The 23095-nt window shown below is 44.2% G+C and overlaps 3 protein-coding genes across 4 annotated transcripts in view; all 3 read right to left on the bottom strand.

Moving 5' to 3' along the window:
- Positions 1–1982: 1982 nt before the first annotated feature.
- Positions 1983–3179, bottom strand: LOC306714680 (C-type natriuretic peptide 2-like; the record flags this gene model as incomplete). The annotated part of the gene is made up of 2 exons (XM_079184770.1): positions 1983–2303; positions 3084–3179. The coding sequence occupies 2 exons, from the start codon at positions 3177–3179 to the stop codon at positions 1983–1985; spliced, it is 417 nt and encodes a 138-aa protein (XP_079040896.1).
- A 4199-nt stretch (positions 3180–7378) lies between these two features.
- Positions 7379–13429, bottom strand: eno3 (enolase 3, (beta, muscle)). Of its 2 annotated transcripts, none has more exons than XM_079184754.1 (14): positions 13418–13429; positions 11587–11678; positions 11217–11312; positions 11038–11096; positions 10850–10919; positions 10500–10633; positions 9967–10083; positions 9754–9859; positions 9344–9541; positions 9127–9203; positions 8641–8765; positions 8428–8536; positions 7788–7846; positions 7379–7640 (listed from the first exon to the last, which is right to left on the bottom strand). In XM_079184754.1, exons 2-14 carry the CDS (start codon positions 11669–11671, stop codon positions 7571–7573), a joined length of 1305 nt encoding a protein of 434 aa, XP_079040880.1. In that variant the 5' UTR covers positions 11672–11678; positions 13418–13429; the 3' UTR covers positions 7379–7570. The 2 variants fall into 2 exon arrangements, with proteins under 2 accessions (XP_079040880.1, XP_079040879.1); XM_079184753.1 differs by lacking the exon at positions 13418–13429 and adding an exon at positions 13324–13393 and having other exon boundaries at positions 11587–11676.
- Positions 13430–17331: 3902 nt separating this feature from the next.
- Positions 17332–23095, bottom strand: part of LOC306714681 (profilin-1B-like) — an 8628-nt gene continuing 2864 nt past the window's right edge. The window contains exons 3-4 of the mRNA XM_079184771.1: positions 19436–19619; positions 17332–17572 (exon numbers count right to left, since the gene is read on the bottom strand). Coding sequence (XP_079040897.1) covers positions 17481–17572; positions 19436–19619 — 276 coding nt within the window. The 3' untranslated portion in view covers positions 17332–17480. The remainder of the gene's footprint in view (positions 17573–19435; positions 19620–23095) is intronic.

Consider the following 23095-nt stretch of genomic DNA (forward strand, 5'->3'; position numbering starts at 1 on the left):
GAGGTAGAAGCTGCTACGCTGAGGTAGAAGATGCTACGGTGAGGTAGAAGATGCTACGGTGAGGTAGAAGCTGCTACGCTGAGGTAGAAGATGCTACGGTGAGGTAGAAGCTGCTACGCTGAGGTAGAAGATGCTACGCTGAGGTAGAAGATGCTACGGTGAGGTAGAAGATGCTACGGTGAGGTAGAAGCTGCTACGGTGAGGTAGAAGCTGCTACGCTGAGGTAGAAGCTGCTACGGTGAGGTGGAAGCTGCTACGGTGAGGTAGATGCTACGGTGAGGTAGAAGCTGCTACGCTGAGGTAGAAGCTGCTACGCTGAGGTAGAAGATGCTACGGTGAGGTGGAAGATGCTACGGTGAGGTAGAAGCTGCTACGCTGAGGTAGAAGATGCTACGGTGAGGTAGAAGCTGCTACGCTGAGGTAGAAGCTGCTACGGTGAGGTAGAAGCTGCTACGCTGAGGTAGAAGATGCTACGGTGAGGTAGAAGCTGCTACGCTGAGGTAGAAGATGCTACGGTGAGGTAGAAGCTGCTACGCTGAGGTAGAAGATGCTACGGTGAGGTAGAAGCTGCTACGCTGAGGTAGAAGATGCTACGGTGAGGTAGAAGATGCTACGGTGAGGTAGAAGCTGCTACGCTGAGGTAGAAGCTGCTACGGTGAGGTGGAAGCTGCTACGGTGAGGTAGATGCTACGGTGAGGTAGAAGCTGCTACGCTGAGGTAGAAGCTGCTACGCTGAGGTAGAAGATGCTACGGTGAGGTGGAAGATGCTACGGTGAGGTAGAAGCTGCTACGCTGAGGTAGAAGATGCTACGGTGAGGTAGAAGATGCTACGGTGAGGTGGAAGCTGCTACGGTGAGGTAGATGCTACGGTGAGGTAGAAGCTGCTACGCTGAGGTAGAAGATGCTACGGTGAGGTAGAAGCTGCTACGCTGAGGTGGAAGCCGCTACGGTGAGGTAGAAGCCGCTACGGTGAGGTGGAAGCCGCTACGGTGAGGTGGAAGCTGCTACGGTGAGGTAGATGCTACGGTGAGGTAGAAGCTGCTACGCTGAGGTAGAAGATGCTACGGTGAGGTGGAAGCTGCTACGGTGAGGTAGATGCTACGGTGAGGTAGAAGCTGCTACGCTGAGGTAGAAGATGCTACGGTGAGGTGGAAGCTGCTACGATGAGGTGGAAGCTGCTACGGTGAGGTGGAGTTATTACAAGTTGTTAATAACTTTGTTCAAAGCTTAAAATCCGTTCAAGGGTGCGTTTGTCCCACGTGAAGTATTTCATGTGTTGTAAAGTCACGTTTAGTCTTCAATGTGCTCACAACACATTCACATGTTAATGTAGAGTAACAGCCACAGAGCTGCTCTATGACTGTTGAAGTGTCTCATTTTGACTTTCTATCTCATAACTTCACTACGACGAGATATTTCAAGTCTCAAGTCTAACTTTACATTTTTATTTTGTTGCTGGTGGATTCGCGGGCCACACAGAACGACGTGGCGGCCTTGAGTTTGAGACCCCTGCTCTGAGGGATACTTCAGTTTGAATAAATATTAGGAAAATATATATTGTTTTATAAATATGTGGTTGCGCCACCTGACATTTTGTTAGCCTGTGAAGTTAAAAAATACTTTAAAAAACTATTTAAAACATTATGAAAAGTTGTTTCACCACATTGTTCCAGACACAACGATATGCATCACATCCATTTATATACTTTATAATACAGAAATATTGATTCATGATAAAATGAAGCAGCATGAGCCAAGTGGAGTTTGTCTTTTATTTAATTACATCGTGCAGTGAGACTGCAGCTGGTCCACACACACACACACACACACACACACACACACACACGCAGGGTTCTGCTGGCTGTGCAGTAGCCAGGGGTCAGAGGTGAGAGGTCATTGGTAGGATGTCTACCTGTGTACGTTTCCTTTAGTTTAGTTGAAGTTCCAGCAGGAAGTCTCTGGAGGTCAGAGGTCAGCTGTTTTTAACAGCCCAGCCCACTGATGGAGCCGATGCGGTCCATCTTCATCCCGAAGCATCCTCTTCCTCCTCCGATCATGGACTTCCTGCTCCGCCTCCTCATCTTGGACTGCCTCTGGAGGAGGTCCAGGAAGAACCGCGGGACGGCCTCTTGTCCGCCGCCGGCCAATCCCCTCGCAGCACCGCCACTCACGGCCAATCCCGTGGAGGGAGACGAGGAGGAGGGGGGGGCGGGGCGTCCGGCTGAGCCCTCTGTGATGTCATCAGAGGTGGGAGGGGCCAAGATGAGAGAAGAGAGGCGAGAACCGAACAGAGAGTGTAAGACCTGAGGAGAGAGTTTAAAATGTAAACAACACGTCAACACACCGACATGTTGACATGTCTACACGCCAACACGTCAACACGCCGACATGTTGACATGTCTACACGCCAACACGTCAACACGCCGACATGTTGACATGTCTACACGTCAACACGCCGACATGTTGACATGTCTACACGTCAACACACCGACATGTTGACATGTCTACACGCCAACACGTCAACACGCCGACATGTTGACATGTCTACACGCCAACACGTCAACACGCCGACATGTTGACATGTCTACACGCCAACACGTCAACACGCCGACATGTTGACATGTCTACACGCCAACACGTCAACACGCCGACATGTTGACATGTCAACACGCCGACATGTTGACATGTCTACACGTCAACACACCGACATGTTGACATGTCTACACGCCAACACGTCAACACGCCGACATGTTGACATGTCTACACGTCAACACACCGACATGTTGACATGTCTACACGTCAACACACCGACATGTTGACATGTCTACACGCCAACACGTCAATATGTCAACATGTCTACATACCAACACGCCAACATGTTGTCATGCATGATGAACATCACGTCATGTCTACATGCTAACACGTCAACACGCCGACATGTCAACATGTTGTCATGCATGATGAATGTCATGTCGTCATGTCATGCCGACATGTCAACATGTGCTGCATGATGAACGTCATGCCAACATGTCTGGGTGATGAAGATGATGAAGATGATGAAGATCATGGTGGTCTCCACAGACCTGTTTGTCGTCTCGTTGACCTGAAGGTCTCGACTCGACGGTGAGGAAGAGGAGGAGGAGAGAAACGAAGGAGGAGGAGGAAGATGAAGCAGCCATCTTTGTTTCTTTGGAGGAAAATAAGAAAGAAAGTGAATAAAGTGTCACCATAGCAACAGAGTCTACTGTATCCTGATTGGCTGCAGGGTGTTCTGATGCAGAGTCCTCTGCTGCTACAAACCACCAGGAGCCCCAGACCACCAGGAGCCCCAGACCACCAGGAGCCCCAGACCACCAGGAGCCCCAGACCACCAGGAGCCCCAGACCACCAGGAGCCCCAGACCATCAGGAGCCCCAGACCATCAGGAGCCCCAGACCACCAGGAGCCCCAGACCACCAGGAGCCCCAGACCACCAGGAGCCCCAGACCACCAGGAGCTGTGCCGGATCTTCTTTATTTATTTATTTATTCGCAGTAGCGTTCTGTTGGTTATGGTTTGAATATCGTCCCCTCCGGGCTTCCGTACTCCTGCTTCAATAGAAGTGAATCAGACCACACGGCCGCCTTTAATCAGATTGAATCCTGTAAAACTTTATTGATCCGTGAGACAAACACGACTTTAAACCACCAAAGAAGAAGAATAAACAACAATAAAAGTTACTCACCGATGAAGAGAAATATTCCAACAAAGGGATTCTGCTGCTCGTCGCTCAAAACGTTTCCTCCAATAAATAAATCGATTATCGTTCCCAGAAGTCCGGTGAGTCCGTCCCGTCTCGCTGTCAGGACGGGTCGCTGGTCCACGAGCTCACAGACCGGCCTTAAGTACGACATCAGAGCTGTGATGTCACACATTCTTACCACGTTACCCCCAACGACGGGTCTCACACACACACACACACGGACAAAAGTAGGAGATCTGTGTGTGAAACACGGAGGAAAGAAAAGAGACGATAATATCGACCAATCAGACGCCACGGTTCATGAAAAGAGTTCATTCATAAATAACAGATCACTTTTTAATCATGGGGTCCTGGAGTCTGAGAGAAGGTTCCAGAGGTCCACTGTAAGTCTTAAATAGGCCTTGAAGAGGTTCCAGGGGTCCTGGAAAATCAAGGACAAATCAAGGAGGCTCAAATGGTTGTTAAAGATGCTGCAGTCCTTGAAGATTATTCTAGAGTCCTTGAGTCCTTCCGAAGGTATCAGAGGTGCTTGAGAAAGTTAAAATGGTTCCTAACTAGATTTCAAGGGCCCTTGAAGAGGATCCTGGAGTCTTAGAGGTGTTTAGTCATTGAAGGGGATCCTGGAATTGTTAAAGAGGTTCTGGGAAGCATTTCCGAAAGTCCTTAAGGAGTATCAGAGATTCTTTCCAAGGACAAGAAGTCATTGAGCACGCTCAAATTGGGGGTTACAGGACCTTTCAGACGGCCCCAGAGGTCCTTGAGGGGGTTCTAAGACCTTATAGATGGTACCAGAAGGCCTTGAGGGGGTTCTAAGACCTCATAGATGGTACCAGAAGGCCTTGAGGGGGTTCTAAGACCTTATAGATGGTACCAGAGGTCCTTGAGGGGGTTCTAAGACCTTATAGATGGTACCAGAGGTCCTTGAGGGGGTTCTAAGACCTTATAGATGGTACCAGAGGTCCTTGAGGATGTTCTAGGACTTCATAGATGGTACCAGAGGTCCTTGAGGGGGTTCCAGGTCCTTGAGGTTCTGATTCTTTCTCAGACCCTCGTGACCTCTGACCTAGGTCGTCCCTCCTTGTCGTAAACTGTCACCGCGGCGACCGCGGTGTCGTGAGCAACTATTTCCTGTGGAAGGGGGCGGGGCTAGTGAGGTTCACATGGTCCAAAGGATAGGTGTGTGTGTGTGTGTGTGTTTAATAACCCCCCCATCGTCTTTGTCCCAGTCAGACAAAACCCCGCCCCCCATTCATCCTCCGACGTCATCGACAACGCACATAAAACACACACACACACACACACACACACACACACACACACACACACACACACACACACACACACACACACAGTAAGAAAGGGTCATCAATCACCTCATTAGAGAGAAAGAGGCTGATCACAAAACCTCTGTGTGTGTGTGTGTGAGTGTGTGTTGTGACGCACAACATTCCTCTCCCCCCACAGTGACACACACACACACACACACACACACACGTCCTCACAAACCACGTTAAACCAGGGGTCCTTGAAAAGAGTCCAAAAGGTAAGAAGAAGCCTCAGGAGGTTGGTTCTCACAAACCAGTCAGTAAATCTTTGGAGGCTTCCCGTCTGACTTCCCGTCTGACTTCCTGTCTGTCTTCCCGTCTTACGTCCCGTCTTACTTCCCGTCTTACGTCCCGTCTGACTTCCTGTCTTACTTCCCGTCTTACGTCCCATCTGACTTCCCGTCTGACGTGTCATTTGATCATATTTTTTATTTGTTTCTCTACTTCAGTAAAACTCACTTAGCTGTTCGTCTCCAGGCAACCGGCTGTCTTCAGCCCAAACTGCTTCAGCCAATCAGCATTGACGTCACAGCAGAGTGTGTGTGTGTGTGTGGGGGGGGGGCATGAATAATGGACTCAGTGGAATGAGAGAGATCTTCTGGTTCACAAACTAAAATTAGAATAGTTTCTGTAACAATCTGTAATAATCTTCAGCTGTATAAATGCAATTATTACACTATAATAAATGTAATTATTACACTATAATAAATGTAATTATTACACTAGAATAAATGTAATTATTACACTATAATAATTTAATTATTTCACTATAATACATGTAATTAATTCACTATAATAACTAATTATTGCACTATAATAAATGTAATTATTACACTGAAATAAATGTAATTATTGCACTATAATAAATGTAATTATTACACTGTAATAAATGTAATTATTTCACTATAATACATGTAATTATTTCACTAGAATACATGTAATTATTTCACTAGAATACATGTAATTATTTCACTAGAACAAATGTAATTATTTCACTATAATACATGTAATTAATTCACTATAATAACTAATTATTGCACTATAATAAATGTAATTATTACACTGTAATAAATGTAATTAATACACTACAATAAATGTAACTAATACACTAGAATAAATGTAATTAATACACTAGAATAAATGTAATTATTACACTAGAATAAATGTAATTAATACACTAGAATAAATGTAATTATTACACTAGAATAAATGTAATTAATACACTAGAATAAATGTAATTAATACACTAGAATAAATGTAATTAATACACTAGAATAAATGTAATTAATACACTAGAATAAATGTAATTAATACACTAGAATAAATGTAATTAATACACTAGAATAAATGTAATTAATACACTAGAATAAATGTCATTATTACACTAGAATAAATGTAATTAATACACTACAATAAATGTAATTAATACACTACAATAAATGTAACTAATACACTAGAATAAATGTAATTAATACACTAGAATAAATGTAATTATTACACTAGAATAAATGTAATTAATACACTAGAATAAATGTAATTAATACACTAGAATAAATGTAATTAATACACTACAATAAATGTAACTAATACACTAGAATAAATGTAATTAATACACTAGAATAAATGTAATTAATACACTAGAATAAATGTAATTATTACACTAGAATAAATGTAATTAATACACTAGAATAAATGTAACTAATACACTAGAATAAATGTAATTAATACACTAGAATAAATGTAATTAATACACTAGAATAAATGTAATTATTACACTAGAATAAATGTAATTAATACACTAGAATAAATGTAACTAATACACTAGAATAAATGTAATTAATACACTAGAATAAATGTAATTAATACACTAGAATAAATGTAATTAATACACTAGAATAAATGTAATTAATACACTAGAATAAATGTAATTATTACACTAGAATAAATGTAATTAATACACTACAATAAATGTAACTAATACACTAGAATAAATGTAATTAATACACTAGAATAAATGTAATTATTACACTAGAATAAATGTAATTAATACACTAGAATAAATGTAATTATTACACTAGAATAAATGTAACTAATACACTAGAATAAATGTAATTAATACACTAGAATAAATGTAATTAATACACTAGAATAAATGTAATTAATACACTAGAATAAATGTAATTATTACACTAGAATAAATGTAACTAATACACTAGAATAAATGTAATTAATACACTAGAATAAATGTAATTAATACACTAGAATAAATGTAATTATTAAAATCTTCGTTACGTTAAAGTAAAACACAGAGTAAAGTTTCTTTCTTTCGTCTTTATTGTGTTTTATATAGAAAACATCATTCATGGAATTATTTTTAGGAAGGCGGGGTTTGACCCCGCCGTGACCTCTGACCCCTCACCCCCACATGGAGGGGGGAGGGGCTTCAGGGTGGTCAGTTGTCAGCCAGTTGTCACAGTGACAGACAGGAAGTCGGGGCAGAGCTTCAGTTGATTTTTGGGTGGCGGTAGTCTTTACCGGCAAACTTGGCTTTGTCTCCGAGCTCCTCCTCGATCCTGCAGGTCAGAGGTCAGAGGTTAGAGGTCACATCTTACAGACAGGTTTTTATTCTTCTGTTCGACTCAAAAACGCTTCAACTTTGTAAAGTAAACAGCCGTGCTTTTACTTTGAAAAGTACTGTGTGAATGACAGGAAGTTCTCACCTCATCAGCTGGTTGTATTTGGCAAGACGCTCTGACCTGCAGGGAGCACCGGTCTTAATCTGAAAGAGAGAGAGAGGTAGAGAGAGAGAGAGAGAGAGACAGGTAGAGAGAGAGAGAGAGACAGGTAGAGAGAGAGAGAGAGAGAGAGAGAGAGACAGGTAGAGAGAGAGAGAGAGAGAGAGACAGGTAGAGAGAGAGAGAGAGAGACAGGTGGTCAGTGAATCAGACACTTGCCTCCATACTTTATTTTCTCTCTCCCTCTTCCCCCGTCTGTCTGTCCTTCTACCTGTCTGTCTGTCTGTCTGTCTGTCTGTCTGTCCTTCTACCTGTCTGTCTGTCTGTCTGTCTGTCTGTCTGTCTGTCTGTCTGTCTGTCTGTCTGTCTGTCTGTCTGTCTGTCTGTGTGTGTGTCTGTCTGTCTGTCTGTCCTTCTACCTGTCTGTCTGTCTGTCTGTCTGTCTGTCTGTCTGTCTGTCTGTCTGTCTGTCTGTCTGAGTGTCTGTCTGTCTGTCTGTCCTTCTACCTGTCTGTCTGTCTGTCTGTCTGTCTGTCTGTCTGTCTGTCTGTCTGTCTGTCTGTCTGTCTGTCTGTCTGTCTGTCTGTCTGTCTGTGTGTGTGTGTGTGTCTGAGTGTGTGTCTACCTGTCCAGTACAGAGTCCCACCACCAGGTCAGAGATGAAGGTGTCTTCAGTCTCTCCGGAGCGATGGCTGACCATCACACCCCAACCACTGCTCTGAGCCAGCTTACACCTGAGAGAGAGAGAGAGAGAGAGAGACAGTCGGTCAGGGAAGGGGAGGGATCATTAGAGAGACAGACAGACAGAGAGAGAGAGAGAGAGAGACAGGTGTCTTACGCCTTGATGGACTCGGTCACAGAGCCGATCTGGTTGACTTTGAGCAGCAGACAGTTACAGGCCTTCTTGTCCACGGCCTGCTGGATCCTCTTTGGATTGGTCACCGTCAGGTCGTCTCCTACGATCTGATTGGTTAGAAACACACACACACACACACACACACACACACACACACACACACACACACACACACACAGGTGAGTCACTTTAAAATCTGATCCATAAAAAATATTCAGACTCACAGTCAAGCCTGGTCACCTGATCTGTGGCTGTCTGTCTGCGTGCATACCTGTCTGTCTGCATGCATACCTGTCTGTCTGCGTGCATACCTGTCTGTCTGCATGCATACCTGTCTGTCTGCGTGCATACCTGTCTGTCTGCGTGCATACCTGTCTGTCTGTGTGCATACCTGTCTGTCTGTGTGCATACCTGTCTGTCTGCGTGCATACCTGTCTGTCTGTGTGCATACCTGTCTGTCTGTCTCACCTGGATGTCTGTGGAGGCGGTGAACTTGGCCCAGTTCTCCCAGTCGTCCTGGTCGAACGGATCCTCGATGGACTGGACTGGAGACAGAAAGAGAGACAGACAGGTAGAGAACAAAGTAGATTGTTATATTAGAACTCTGGTTCTCTGCAGATGGCGGTGTGGTTTATCTCAGAGACGGGTACGGGTCCGTCTCCCTGTCCAGAGGTCAGTAACGTACCCGGGTAGCCCTTGATGAAGCTGCGGTACAGGTCTCCCAGCTGGTCTCCACTGATGTGTCTGGCCGGGTCGTCGGGGGACTTGAAGTCCAGGTCGTACTTCCCGGCCCTGAAGAACTCGGAGGCGGCCACGTCCATCCCGATGATGATCTTGTCGGGGTAACCGGCCTTCTCGATGGCCGACTTCAGCAGCTCCAGAGCTGAAAGACGGAGACGAGAGACGTCTTTATGTTTTCATCAAACCCACGACTTTCCGACTCACGTGCACTCCCTGCGATCTTCAGCTGGGAGCGTAAACACTCTAAACTGATTATCGTTCAGTGTATTCATTAGCGTGAAGACGGCTTCTAAAGCTCATGCAAAAGGACCAGTCAGACAGACGGCCAGGCAGACAGACGGGTGCGTGTCTCACCCTCGTTGTTCTCCAGGATGTTGGGGGCGAAGCCTCCCTCGTCTCCCACGTTGGTGGCGTCTTTACCGTACTTTGCCTTGATCACGTTCTTCAGGTTGTGGTAGACCTGAACATCCAAATACAGTTAGACATACAAACTCATACCAACAGTAGTACTGATACAAGTACTGATACAAGTACTGATACAAGTACTGATACAAGTGCTAATACAACCTCGGCGCCGATCCTCATGGCCTCGTGGAAGTTGGCGGCTCCAACAGGAAGAATCATGAACTCCTGCATGGCCAGTTTGTTTCCAGCATGGCTTCCTCCGTTAATCACGTTAAAGGCCTGCAGAGAAACGTTTGTTAGCCAGCTAGCATTTAGCCACCGACGCCAACTGATCAGTCTTCATCATTTGACTCGTGATCTATTTTAATTGCATAGTTATGTTCTCTCATGTCTAGCTTTATAGTATTGTTTTTATTTTGCTAGCCAGCTAAGCTAACTCCATGGACACTGTAATCTTTTCAGCATCAGTGGCCGACCTGTCGAAGGAACTGGACACCTTTTTACTTGCTAAAAAATTGACAATTGAACTATATTAAAGTCAATAATATTACTTTTCAGGAGCCAACCACGCTAACTCACTTTCAGCTTTGTTGTTGACTATGATTGATCGGTATTAGCTTGTTGATAATGTAGGTTGTAATGGAAGCTGCTGAAGCCAAAGCCCCGCCCACCCACCACAAGCCCCGCCCACTCACAGGAACAGGAAGTATGACGTCTTTGTGTCCGGCGAGGTCGGCGATGTGGCGGTAAAGAGGAACTCCCTTCTCCGCTGCTCCGGCCTTACAGACGGCCAGTGACACGCCCAGGATGGAGTTAGCACCAAACTGAGCTGTAGAGAGACAGACGGGCAGACAGGTCAGACAGACAGACAGACAGACGGGTCAGAGAGACAGACAGGTCAGACAGACGGGTCAGACAGACAGACAGACAGAGAGACAGGTCAGACAGACGGGTCAGAGAGACAGACAGGTCAGACAGACGGGTCAGAGAGACAGGTCAGACAGACAGACAGACAGAGAGACAGGTCAGACAGACAGGTCCTTACATTTGTTCTCAGTGCCATCCAACTCCAGCATGAAGTTGTCGATCTTCTCCTGCTCAACAACGCTGAAGTTCTGGAGAGACAGACAGGTAGACAGACAGGTAGACAGACAGGTAGACAGACAGGTAGACAGACTTTTAATTGACAGGTCAAATACAGTTTCTAATGACGTTCTGATCTCCTGCTGGTACCTTGGCAATCAGTTTGGGGGCAATGTCTTTGTTGACATGGTCCACGGCCTTCATGGTGCCTGATGGGAAAAATACAAACGTTACAGACAGTCTGTGGGGATTCGAACCCTCAACCTGTGGCGTTACTGCCTTGTTCTGTGGGGATTCGAACCCTTAACCTCTTACTGCCTTGCTCCTACCTTTGCCCAGGTAGCGGCTCTTGTCTCCATCACGAAGCTCCAGAGCTTCATGGACTCCAGTCGATGCACCGCTGGGAACAGCTGCCCTGAAGAGACCTGAGAGACAGACAGAGAGACAGACAGAGAGACAGACAGACAGAGAGACAGACAGGCAGAGAGACAGACAGAGAGACAGACAGGCAGAGAGACAGACAGTTGGAGTTGTTGAAAGGTTCTCTTGTGATGTAGCTAGGCTAACAGTTCCCCCTACTTCCAGTCTATGTGCTAAGCTAGGCTAACCACACCCTGAATATATATAGATATTCAGTATATATATATATATATATATATATATATATAGATTATGTATATTTGTGTAAACATTGCTCACCCTTGGCCGTCCACAGGTCCACCTCCACTGTGGGGTTTCCTCTGGAGTCCAGAATCTCCCGAGCGTGAATCTTAGTGATCGACATCCTGACTGATGGACAGAGAGACAGACGGGTAGAGAGAGACAGACGGGTAGAGAGAGACAGACGGGTAGAGAGAGACAGACGGGTAGAGAGAGACAGACGGGTAGAGAGAGACAGACGGGCAGAGAGAGACAGACGGGCAGAGAGAGACAGACAGAGAGAGTGAGACAGAATGTCCACATTCATGTCAATAAAGTTTAAGTGAATTTGAATGTTGTCAAGTCGGAGGAATGAACCATTGACCTTGAAAAAAAAAAAGCATTCAAATTATGAACCTGTGTGTGTGTGTGTGTGTGTGTGTGTGTGTGTGTGTGTGTGTGTGTGTGTGTGTGTGTGTGTGTGTGTGTGTGTGTGTGTGTGTGAGACCTGCTCTAGAGATCCTGTGTGACGCCATGATGCCTCCAGACACCAGTCCCCTATCAGACTCCTCCCACAAACCACCCAGCCAATCACAGTCTCACTCATGACGGGACCAATAAGGAGCGAGGGAGAGACCATTGTGGTGACAGAGGAGGGGGGTTCCTTATCGTCCTGAGTTATTAATACAGTAAGTGTGTGTGGGGGGGGGGGGGGGCCCTTTGACCTTTTCCCTGACCTTTCTACAGCGGTCATGACCTCCTCTTTGCTCTTATAAAATTACACACACACTTATTAATGTCGTTGACATTTGAAGAGGTATTTGTGACTCTTCTCCCTAAAGGTCTGTTCCCCAACATTACTCGTGACATGTTAGCATTCCTAGCATTAGCATCATTCACTATAATATTAGAGCTAACAGCAGTTCTACTAGTGGCAGAGGCTGTAGCAGTGTTAGCAACATTAGCATATTAGCATTGGTGGAGAATCACTAGTAGAAACAGTGTTAGCAACATTAGCATATTAGCATTAGTGGAGAATCACTAGTAGAAACAGTGTTGTGGATAATTAGCTGCAGCATTATTAGCAGCGTTAGCATATTAGAATAGTATAAGAGGCAGATTTAGTGGTACTGTATTAGCATAGCATTATTTTTAGTGTGTGTGTGTGTGTGTGTGTGTGTGTGTGTGTGTTGATAGCTTAGTCTTGGCAGCAGAACAACAGCTGAGTGGTAACAGTACACTTTGAAACCACGTATGGCCTTTACTGTACACACACACACACACACACACACACACACACACACTGCAGGAGAGGAAGGACAATTCACAATGTACTTAAAACTACTGCTAAAACTTCTACTATGTCTTCTAATTACTACTGCTACTCTGAATACTACTGCTAAAAGTACTGATACTACTGATACTATTACAGCTAGTTATACTACTCCTGTGTACTGCTTTCAGTGTTCTTTGTGTTAATGTGATATGTTGTGTATTTCAGTGTACTCTGGTTAAACACACAGCTTTGAGTTCTATAATACTACGTAGTATACTACGTGGTATACTACGTGGTATACTACGTGGTATTAGCTCAGGTAGTACTGAGACTGAAGGGTTCAGGTCTGGACTTTGTGCTGCTGTTTGTTCCACTTGTCGACCTTCAGACTGCTGAAGATCAGATACGTCAAGACTCAAAGACTCAAAGACTCAAAGACTCTCTAACAACTCCTTCAAAATAAAAGACATGAAGCCACAAAGAGCTTGAGATCAACAGACAGGAAACAGTTGGTCACCTACCTGAGGAGGAGGAGGAGGAGGAGCAGAGGAGGAGGCGTCTGTCCGACTGACTGACGGGGAAAGTGTCCCTCTGCTACGCTGCAGGGCTTTTATAGAGGAGGAGGAAGAGGAGCAGGAGGAGGAGGAGCAGGAGGAGGAGCAGGAGGAGGAGGAGGAAAGAGTTGCTTCTAATCAGCTGCCAAATGTAGAGAAGAACTGAGGACAGAGAAACATCTGGAAGTCAACAAAGCCTTTCACAGAGGATCCATACTTCAAGTACTCATGTAGGAGTAATACCACCAGCAGTACTAGTACTACTAGTACTAGTAGTACTAGTAGTACTAGTAGAGAGCTACCAGTAGTTGTAGCAGTATTAGAAGTATTATTATTATTATTATATGATTTCTATGAAAATTAATAATATTCATAATATGAACACATTAATATTATGAATATTATGAATGTATTAATAATATTAACACATTCATAATATTCATAATATTAACACATTCATAATATTCATAATATTAACACATTCATAATATTAATATATTCATAATATGAATGTGTTTCTCTGTGGAGGGACAGAGAAGGTCAAAGTTCATCTGAAGAGGAAACATGAGACCAGCTCTAAAGGGCACCAACACACTAACACACACACACACTAACACACACACACACTAACACACACTAACACACATACACACACACACACACCAACACACACACACTAACACTAACACACACTAACACACACACACACTAACACACACCAACACACACCAACACACACTAACACACACTAACACACACCAACACACACACACACTAACACACACCAACACACACACACCAACACACACATACACACACTCACACAGATTAATATGATATAATTATTAAAGTTGTATTAACGACTGTATGTCAACAACAATCGGATCAATAAAGTTGAATTGAATAATATCTCAACAGTATTTATTGTCAGATTTCAAATTGAACCGGATGAATTATGAATAATATTAATATTTATATTAATGCTGTGTAACGATTAACATGTAATGTTGATTAATCTCATTGTTATGTTAAAGTTCATAATGAATCTAAAGTAGTGTGTTGGTCTCTTGTATGTTAAAGTGCTGCTCTATGAACTAAAGGTCAAAGGTCAACAACATGTGGTGTGAACACGTTAAACTCATGCGGTTGTTGTTAACAGCAGGATTCTCTTCTCTCTCTGTGCTCAGTGTGTGAACATGAACAACATGAACAACACGTTTCATCACAATGTGTGTGTTGTGTGTTCTCTCCTCTTCATCACTATGATGCTGTAACTCAGAGGTGATGAAGGTCACCCAGCGATGTCCAGTAGTCTCCAGTGAGAGCAGCAGCTGGTGCTCGTTGTGACGCGTTGCTGTTGTCGTCTCTCCTTTAACACAACTTGTGTGTTCTTCTGGTGACGGTGCGTCTTGAGGCTCATACGTGACGTCATTGGTTGATCCTAAAGGTGCGTTCACACCAAACGAGACGTGAACGCAGTGGTGGCCGTCAGGGCCTCAAAGCCTTCTCTGCTGGCCTAAACACAATCAACGTTAGAGCTATTTTATAATTTAATAATGTTTCTTAAATACACTACATATATCATAATTTATATAAATATTGTTCCCATTATCTTATGTTCTCATTGCACAGCTACTGTGCTCCTCAGCTGCTCTGCTTCAGTGCAGCTTGTTTTAAGTAGAGCTTTGATCCAATCAGAGTTCACCTCTGTGTCTCTAGGTAGAAGAGAGGCCCCAGGCCTGCAGACTCACCAGTGAATCCATGTGCAGGTTAAGTGAATGGGGACGATGTTGTTGATCGTCATAGTGTTCAACCAATCAGATCTTTAGTTTGACATGGTGGGCGTATTCTGCAGGCCTACAGCTACGTCAGCATTACTGCAGCTCACTTTGCAGGAGTGAGGTGCAGCGTGTGCTGTGATTGGTCAGTGGGCGAGCACGTGACTGTTGGAAAACGAAACTTAACTTTCCAGCAGAGCTTGGTTGGTGGAGTTTATTATTTTTTTACCGAGCTTTGTTTTTTTAGCACTCAGCGGCTGAATAAGGAGGAGAAACAGATTCAGTGGCGGAGTTTCTGACAACGTCTTCCTCAAGAAAGACGTTTGAGGAAAAGCTGGACATGGTGAGAAATGGTCAGTGAGCCACAGCTGCAGCGCTGACTCAGCAGGAAGAGGATTTGTATGAACGGTGTTTCTTGGTTTGGTGCTATGCTATGCTAACCTGAGGACACCATAGCATTTGAAAACTTCTGGAGAGACTCGAGTGGATCTACAACTCAACGAACACGTTCCCAGGGAAACATCTCCACAACCGCGGCCCGGCGTGCGGTCAGCGCCGGCCGGTGGAGGCGGCGGGTGCAGCAGACCGGCGAGATACAACTGAGGAGGATCGACTGTCATCATGGCTCCATGAATCCAGAAGGACTGCTGGAACTGAAACCATGTACTGGGATTAAACTCTTTACGTTTCGGTAAGTGACAAACTGCTTTTAGTAACGTTCCTGCTGTTCGTTTGTCTATGGTGTGGTTTGTATGAATAGTGTTTGAATGGCTCGTGCTCTTGTGTGGTGGAGTGTGTGGATCCGCTGCAGGTTTGCTGGATTGAAGCGTCATCATGAGGTTATTAGGAGGAAATCCACCTGCAGCAGGACACAGAAGGTCCAGGTACACAACGCACGACCCAACACTGTTAACACACCTTGAGAACGTTCCTCAGACCGACATCTTCACAACACCAACCTGCAGAGTGTCTCCACTTCTCTGTAGCATCTGTTAGCTTGTCTCTGTAGCATCTGTTAGCTTGTCTCTGTAGCATCTGTTAGCTTGTCTCTGTAGCAGCTGTTAGCTTGTCTCTGTAGCATCTGTTAGCTTGTCTCTGTAGCATCTGTTAGCTTGTCTCTGTAGCATCTGTTAGCTAGTCTCTGTAGCATCTGTTAGTTTGTCTCTGTAGCATATGTTAGCTTGTCTCTGTAGCATCTGTTAGCTTGTCTCTGTAGCATCTGTTAGCTTGTCTCTGTAGCATCTGTTAGCTTGTCTCTGTAGCATCTGTTAGCTTGTCTTTAGCTTCTCTAAACTTCTCCACGCGCTGCATCCACGTAGTCTGAATCTTCCTCCACCGTTTGTTTGGGTGATTTGTTGGCATCAACGTGTGTTTTGCATTTTTTTTTTTTAAACTGCGTTAACGTGCGATAGCATAATTGTCGGCGATACAATAATGAATGCGTAAACGCGATAATAACGCGTTAACTTGCCCAGCACGAACAATAATATAAACATGTTCAGTTCATTCAGGTGTGAAGTGATGTCACCCAAGAAAAACATATTATCTTTGTCTCATCTTCTAAAAACAGACATTTGTGTTCAGAGACTTTATCTGTGGTTTCAGCTCTATTCTCTCTGTTATAAGAGTTATAAGTGTTTAAGTGTTTAAGTGTTTAAGTGTTTAAGTGTTTAAGTGTTTAAGTGTATAAGTGTATAAGTGTTAGGGTTACATCCTACTGAGAGCGCCTAGGCGTAGCCGTACAAGACTCTCAGGAAGACAATCTTTCCCAGAGGCAGGAACCGTTCACGCTACAGTACATATACATACATATATATATGTATATACATACATATATATATGTATGTATATATATACATATGTATATATATATGTATACGTATATATATGTGCAGTATATTCACATATGTGATTGGCTGAGTAGCATCACGTGATGTGATGTACAGCGTGTGATTGGTCGGAGTGTTTCCTGATGAACGTGAAGACAAAAAGAAAAACAGAAGCGCTCCGAGAAAATGTCATAATTCTCACTTATCTATCGGTTGGAGGACGTGGTCGGCCTATTAGTGACCCCTTAAAGTCCTCGTTCAGCGTCCTTGTAGCTTCTGACTGCAGCTAAATATAACTGCACATGACTGGTGGGGGGGGGGGGCCTTCATACGCTCTTATTTTAACACACACACACACACACACAGTGTTTTTCAGAATAAAATGTTTTATTCTCCTGTGATGAGATTGTGATTGGACACATAATAATAAATGTAACACTGAAGAGGGGGGAGGGGGGAGAGAGGGAGAGGGGGAGAGAGGGGGGGAGGGGCTTCTTGTTTGGCGGGAACAGGAGTCCTAATAGCCGTTCTTTCGCAGGTAATCGACGATCTTGAACACAGGTTCAGCCAGCTTACTGCCGATACCTGAACCGAACACCACCACTATAGCTGTGGAGACAGACAGGGAGACAGACAGGGAGACAGACAGGGAGACAGACAGGGAGACAGACAGGGAGACAGACAGGGAGACAGACAGGGAGACAGACAGGGAGACAGACAGGGAGACAGGTGGTGAGACAGACAGCCAACAAAAAGACACTTATTATCTTCAGAGACGTTTTGTTACTCAAACAAATAACATTTCATAACATTTTCAGAAAGTTACCGTCTCTCTCTCTACCCGTCTCTCTCTCTCTACCCGTCTCTCTCTCTACCCGTCTCTCTCTCTACCCGTCTCTCTCTCTACCCGTCTCTCTCTCTCTACCCGTCTCTCTCTCTCTACCCGTCTCTCTCTCTACCCGTCTCTCTCTCTCTACCCATCTCTCTCTCTACCCGTCTCTCTCTCTCTACCCGTCTCTCTCTCTCTACCCGTCTCTCTCTCTACCCGTCTCTCTCTCTCTACCCGTCTCTCCCTCTCTACCCATCTCTCTCTCTACCCGTCTCTCTCTCTCTACCCGTCTCTCTCTCTACCCAGTCTCTCCCTCTCTACCCGTCTCTCTCTCTACCCGTCTCTCTCTCTCTACCTGTCTCTCTCTCTCTACCTGTCTCCCTCTCTACCCGTCTCTCTCTCTCTACCCGTCTCTCTCTCTCTACCCGTCTCTCTCTCTCTACCTGTCTCTCTCTCTACCTGTCTCTCCCTCTCTACCCGTCTCCCTCTCTACCCGTCTCTCTCTCTCTACCCGTCTCCCTCTCTACCCGTCTCCCTCTCTACCTGTCTCTCTCTCTCTACCCGTCTCCCTCTCTACCTGTCTCTCTCTCTCTACCCGTCTCTCTCTCTCTACCCGTCTCTCTCTCTCTACCCGTCTCCCTCTCTACCTGTCTCTCTCTCTCTACCCGTCTCTCTCTCTCTACCCGTCTCCCTCTCTACCCGTCTCCCTCTCTACCTGTCTCTCTCTCTCTACCCGTCTCCCTCTCTACCTGTCTCTCTCTCTCTACCCGTCTCCCTCTCTACCTGTCTCTCTCTCTCTACCCGTCTCCCTCTCTACCTGTCTCTCTCTCTCTACCCGTCTCTCTCTCTCTACCCGTCTCTCTCTCTCTACCTGTCTCTCTCTCTACCTGTCTCTCCCTCTCTACCCGTCTCCCTCTCTACCCGTCTCTCTCTCTCTACCCGTCTCCCTCTCTACCCGTCTCCCTCTCTACCTGTCTCTCTCTCTCTACCCGTCTCTCTCTCTCTACCCGTCTCTCTCTCTCTACCCGTCTCTCTCTCTACCTGTCTCTCCCTCTCTACCCGTCTCCCTCTCTACCCGTCTCTCTCTCTCTACCCGTCTCCCTCTCTACCCGTCTCCCTCTCTACCTGTCTCTCTCTCTCTACCCGTCTCTCTCTCTCTACCTGTCTCTCCCTCTCTACCCGTCTCCCTCTCTACCCGTCTCTCTCTCTCTACCCGTCTCCCTCTCTACCCGTCTCTCTCTCTCTACCCGTCTCTCTCTCTCTACCTGTCTCTCTCTCTACCTGTCTCTCTCTCTCTACCTGTCTCTCCCTCTCTACCCGTCTCCCTCTCTACCTGTCTCTCTCTCTCTACCCGTCTCTCTCTCTCTACCTGTCTCTCTCTCTCTACCTGTCTCTCTCTCTACCCGTCTCTCCCTCTCTACCCGTCTCCCTCTCTACCTGTCTCTCTCTCTCTACCCGTCTCTCCCTCTCTACCCGTCTCCCTCTCTACCCGTCTCTCTCTCTCTACCCGTCTCTCCCTCTCTACCCGTCTCCCTCTCTACCCGTCTCTTTCTCTCTACCCGTCTCCCTCTCTACCCGTCTCTCTCTCTCTACCCGTCTCTCTCTCTACCCGTCTCTCCCTCTCTACCCGTCTCCCTCTCTACCTTGTTTGGTCTGGCCGACACAGACTGCTAGTTTTCCATCGCTCTCGGAGGTCTTCAGGTGCATGCAGTAGCTCTGTTCGTCCCGGCGCTGGTCTCTGAGCAGCATGCACTTTATGTTGCCGATCTTTGGGCCACATTCATGCATACTGTCTGAGCTACCAGACAGGACCTTGATCTGCTCCAGCTGGGGGGGGAGGGAGAGAGAGAGAGAGAGAGAGAGAGAGAGAGAGAGAGAGAGAGAGAGAGAGAGAGAGAGAGAGAGAGAGAGAGAGAGAGAGACTGGTTATGATCATATCTGGCTTCAGGCATCAACCACATTGCTTCACAAAATGTTTTTTGTCTTTATTTGTTTCCACGCAATTAAAGCTGCATACGAGATAAAGAGCATTTCTACTGTTTCTCAACGGCTCTCAACATGTCGGCAGCTCATAGCTAATGGTGCTAACAACGCTAACAGTGCTTATAGAGCTAACAGAGCTAATAGAGCTAACAGTGCTAACAGTGCTTATAGAGCTAACAACGCTAACAGTGCTTATAGAGCTAACAGTGCTGATAGAGCTAACAGTGCTTATAGAGCTAACAACGCTAACAGTCCTGATAGAGCTAACAACGCTAACAGTGCTAACAGTGCTTCTAGAGCTAACAGTCCTGATAGAGCTAACAGCGCTAACAGTGCTAACAGTGCTTATAGAGCTAACAGTCCTGATAGAGCTAACAGCGCTAACAGTGCTGATAGAGCTAACAGTCCTGATCAAGCTAACAGCGCTAACAGTGCTGATAGAGCTAACAGTGCTGATAGAGCTAACAACGCTAACAGTGCTAACAGTGCTGATAGAGCTAACAGCGCTAACAGTACCGACAGTGTTGTTCTGGTGCCACGTTTCCACGACAATGCTGCTGGTCTGTTGTACGTTGACGTGCACTAACATGAACTAATTGGACATCAGGTAAAATAAAGTGGTATTAATGTGTGCTTCCTGTCTGTATCTCCTGTTTGTGTTTCACACGTCGGCCCCAGCGCTCTGAGCCTGAAGGCAGCACGTGTTGAGGGGCGGAGCCTGTTTTCATCAATCCAATTTAACTGGTTGAACTGGTTTCACTGAGTGATGACTCACTGCAGAGAAACAGTGACATCACCGTACTGAGATCAATCACCTGACTGATGAGTCACCATTCATTGTTCATTAACCAATCAATAAGTCATCATTCATTCATTCATTCATTCATTATTATTCATTCATTAATCAGGTGATGTCAATCATTCTAAATACTGATACTTTAACTACATGAAGCTGATAGTACTTGTGTACTTTAACTACTGATACTTTAACTACATGAAGCTGACAATACTTGTGTACTTTAACTACATGAAGCTGATGGTACTTGTGTACTTTAACTACATGAAGCTGATGGTACTTGTGTACTTTTACTACATGAAGCTGATGGTACTTGTGTACTTTAACTACATGAAGCTGATAATACTTGTGTACTTTAACTACATGAAGCTGATGGTACTTGTGTACTTTAACTACATGAAGCTGATGGTACTTGTGTACTTTTACTACATGAAGCTGATGGTACTTGTGTACTTTAACTACATGAAGCTGATGGTACTTGTGTACTTTAACTACATGAAGCTGATGGTACTTGTGTACTTTAACTACATGAAGCTGATGGTACTTGTGTACTTTAACTACATGAAGCTGATGGTACTTGTGTACTTTAACTACATGAAGCTGATGGTACTTGTGTACTTTTACTACATGAAGCTGATGGTACTTGTGTACTTTAACTACTGATACTTTAACTACATGAAGCTGATGGTACTTGTGTACTTTAACTACATGAAGCTGATGGTACTTGTGTACTTTAACTACTGATACTTTTACTACATGAAGCTGATGGTACTTGTGTACTTTAACTACATGAAGCTGGTGGTACTTGTGTACTTTTACTACATGAAGCTGATGGTACTTATGTACTTTTACTACATGAAGCTGATAATACTTGTGTACTTTAACTACATGAAGCTGATGGTACTTGTGTACTTTTACTACATGAAGCTGACAATACTTGTGTACTTTAACTACTGATACTTTTACTACATGAAGCTGATAATACTTGTGTACTTTAACTACATGAAGCTGATGGTACTTGTGTACTTTAACTACATGAAGCTGATGGTACTTGTGTACTTTAACTACATGAAGCTGATGGTACTTGTGTACTTTTACTACATGAAGCTGATGGTACTTGTGTACTTTAACTACATGAAGCTGATGGTACTTGTGTACTTTAACTACATGAAGCTGATGGTACTTGTGTACTTTTACTACATGAAGCTGATGGTACTTGTGTACTTTTACTACATGAAGCTGACAATACTTGTGTACTTTAACTACTGATACTTTTACTACATGAAGCTGATAATACTTGTGTACTTTAACTACATGAAGCTGATGGTACTTGTGTACTTTAACTACATGAAGCTGATGGTACTTATGTACTTTTACTACATGAAGCTGATAATACTTGTGTACTTTTACTACATGAAGCTGATGGTACTTGTGTACTTTTACTACATGAAGCTGATGGTACTTGTGTACTTTAACTACTGATACTTTTACTACATGAAGCTGATAATACTTGTGTACTTTAACTACATGAAGCTGATGGTACTTGTGTACTTTAACTACATGAAGCTGATGGTACTTGTGTACTTTAACTACATGAAGCTGATGGTACTTGTGTACTTTTACTACATGAAGCTGATGGTACTTGTGTACTTTAACTACATGAAGCTGATGGTACTTGTGTACTTTAACTACATGAAGCTGATGGTACTTGTGTACTTTTACTACATGAAGCTGATGGTACTTGTGTACTTTTACTACATGAAGCTGACAATACTTGTGTACTTTAACTACTGATACTTTTACTACATGAAGCTGATAATACTTGTGTACTTTAACTACATGAAGCTGATGGTACTTGTGTACTTTAACTACATGAAGCTGATGGTACTTGTGTACTTTAACTACATGAAGCTGATGGTACTTGTGTACTTTTACTACATGAAGCTGATGGTACTTGTGTACTTTAACTACATGAAGCTGATGGTACTTGTGTACTTTAACTACATGAAGCTGATGATACTTGTGTACTTTTACTACATGAAGCTGATGGTACTTGTGTACTTTTACTACATGAAGCTGACAATACTTGTGTACTTTAACTACTGATACTTTTACTACATGAAGCTGATAATACTTGTGTACTTTAACTACATGAAGCTGATGGTACTTGTGTACTTTAACTACATGAAGCTGATGGTACTTGTGTACTTTAACTACATGAAGCTGATGGTACTTGTGTACTTTTACTACATGAAGCTGATGGTACTTGTGTACTTTAACTACATGAAGCTGATGGTACTTGTGTACTTTAACTACATGAAGCTGATGGTACTTGTGTACTTTTACTACATGAAGCTGATGGTACTTGTGTACTTTTACTACATGAAGCTGACAATACTTGTGTACTTTAACTACTGATACTTTTACTACATGAAGCTGATAATACTTGTGTACTTTAACTACATGAAGCTGATGGTACTTGTGTACTTTAACTACATGAAGCTGATGGTACTTGTGTACTTTA

Source organism: Pholis gunnellus (assembly GCF_910591455.1).
Source record: "Pholis gunnellus genome assembly, chromosome: 23".
In the NCBI taxonomy this organism is placed as follows: domain Eukaryota; kingdom Metazoa; phylum Chordata; class Actinopteri; order Perciformes; family Pholidae; genus Pholis; species Pholis gunnellus.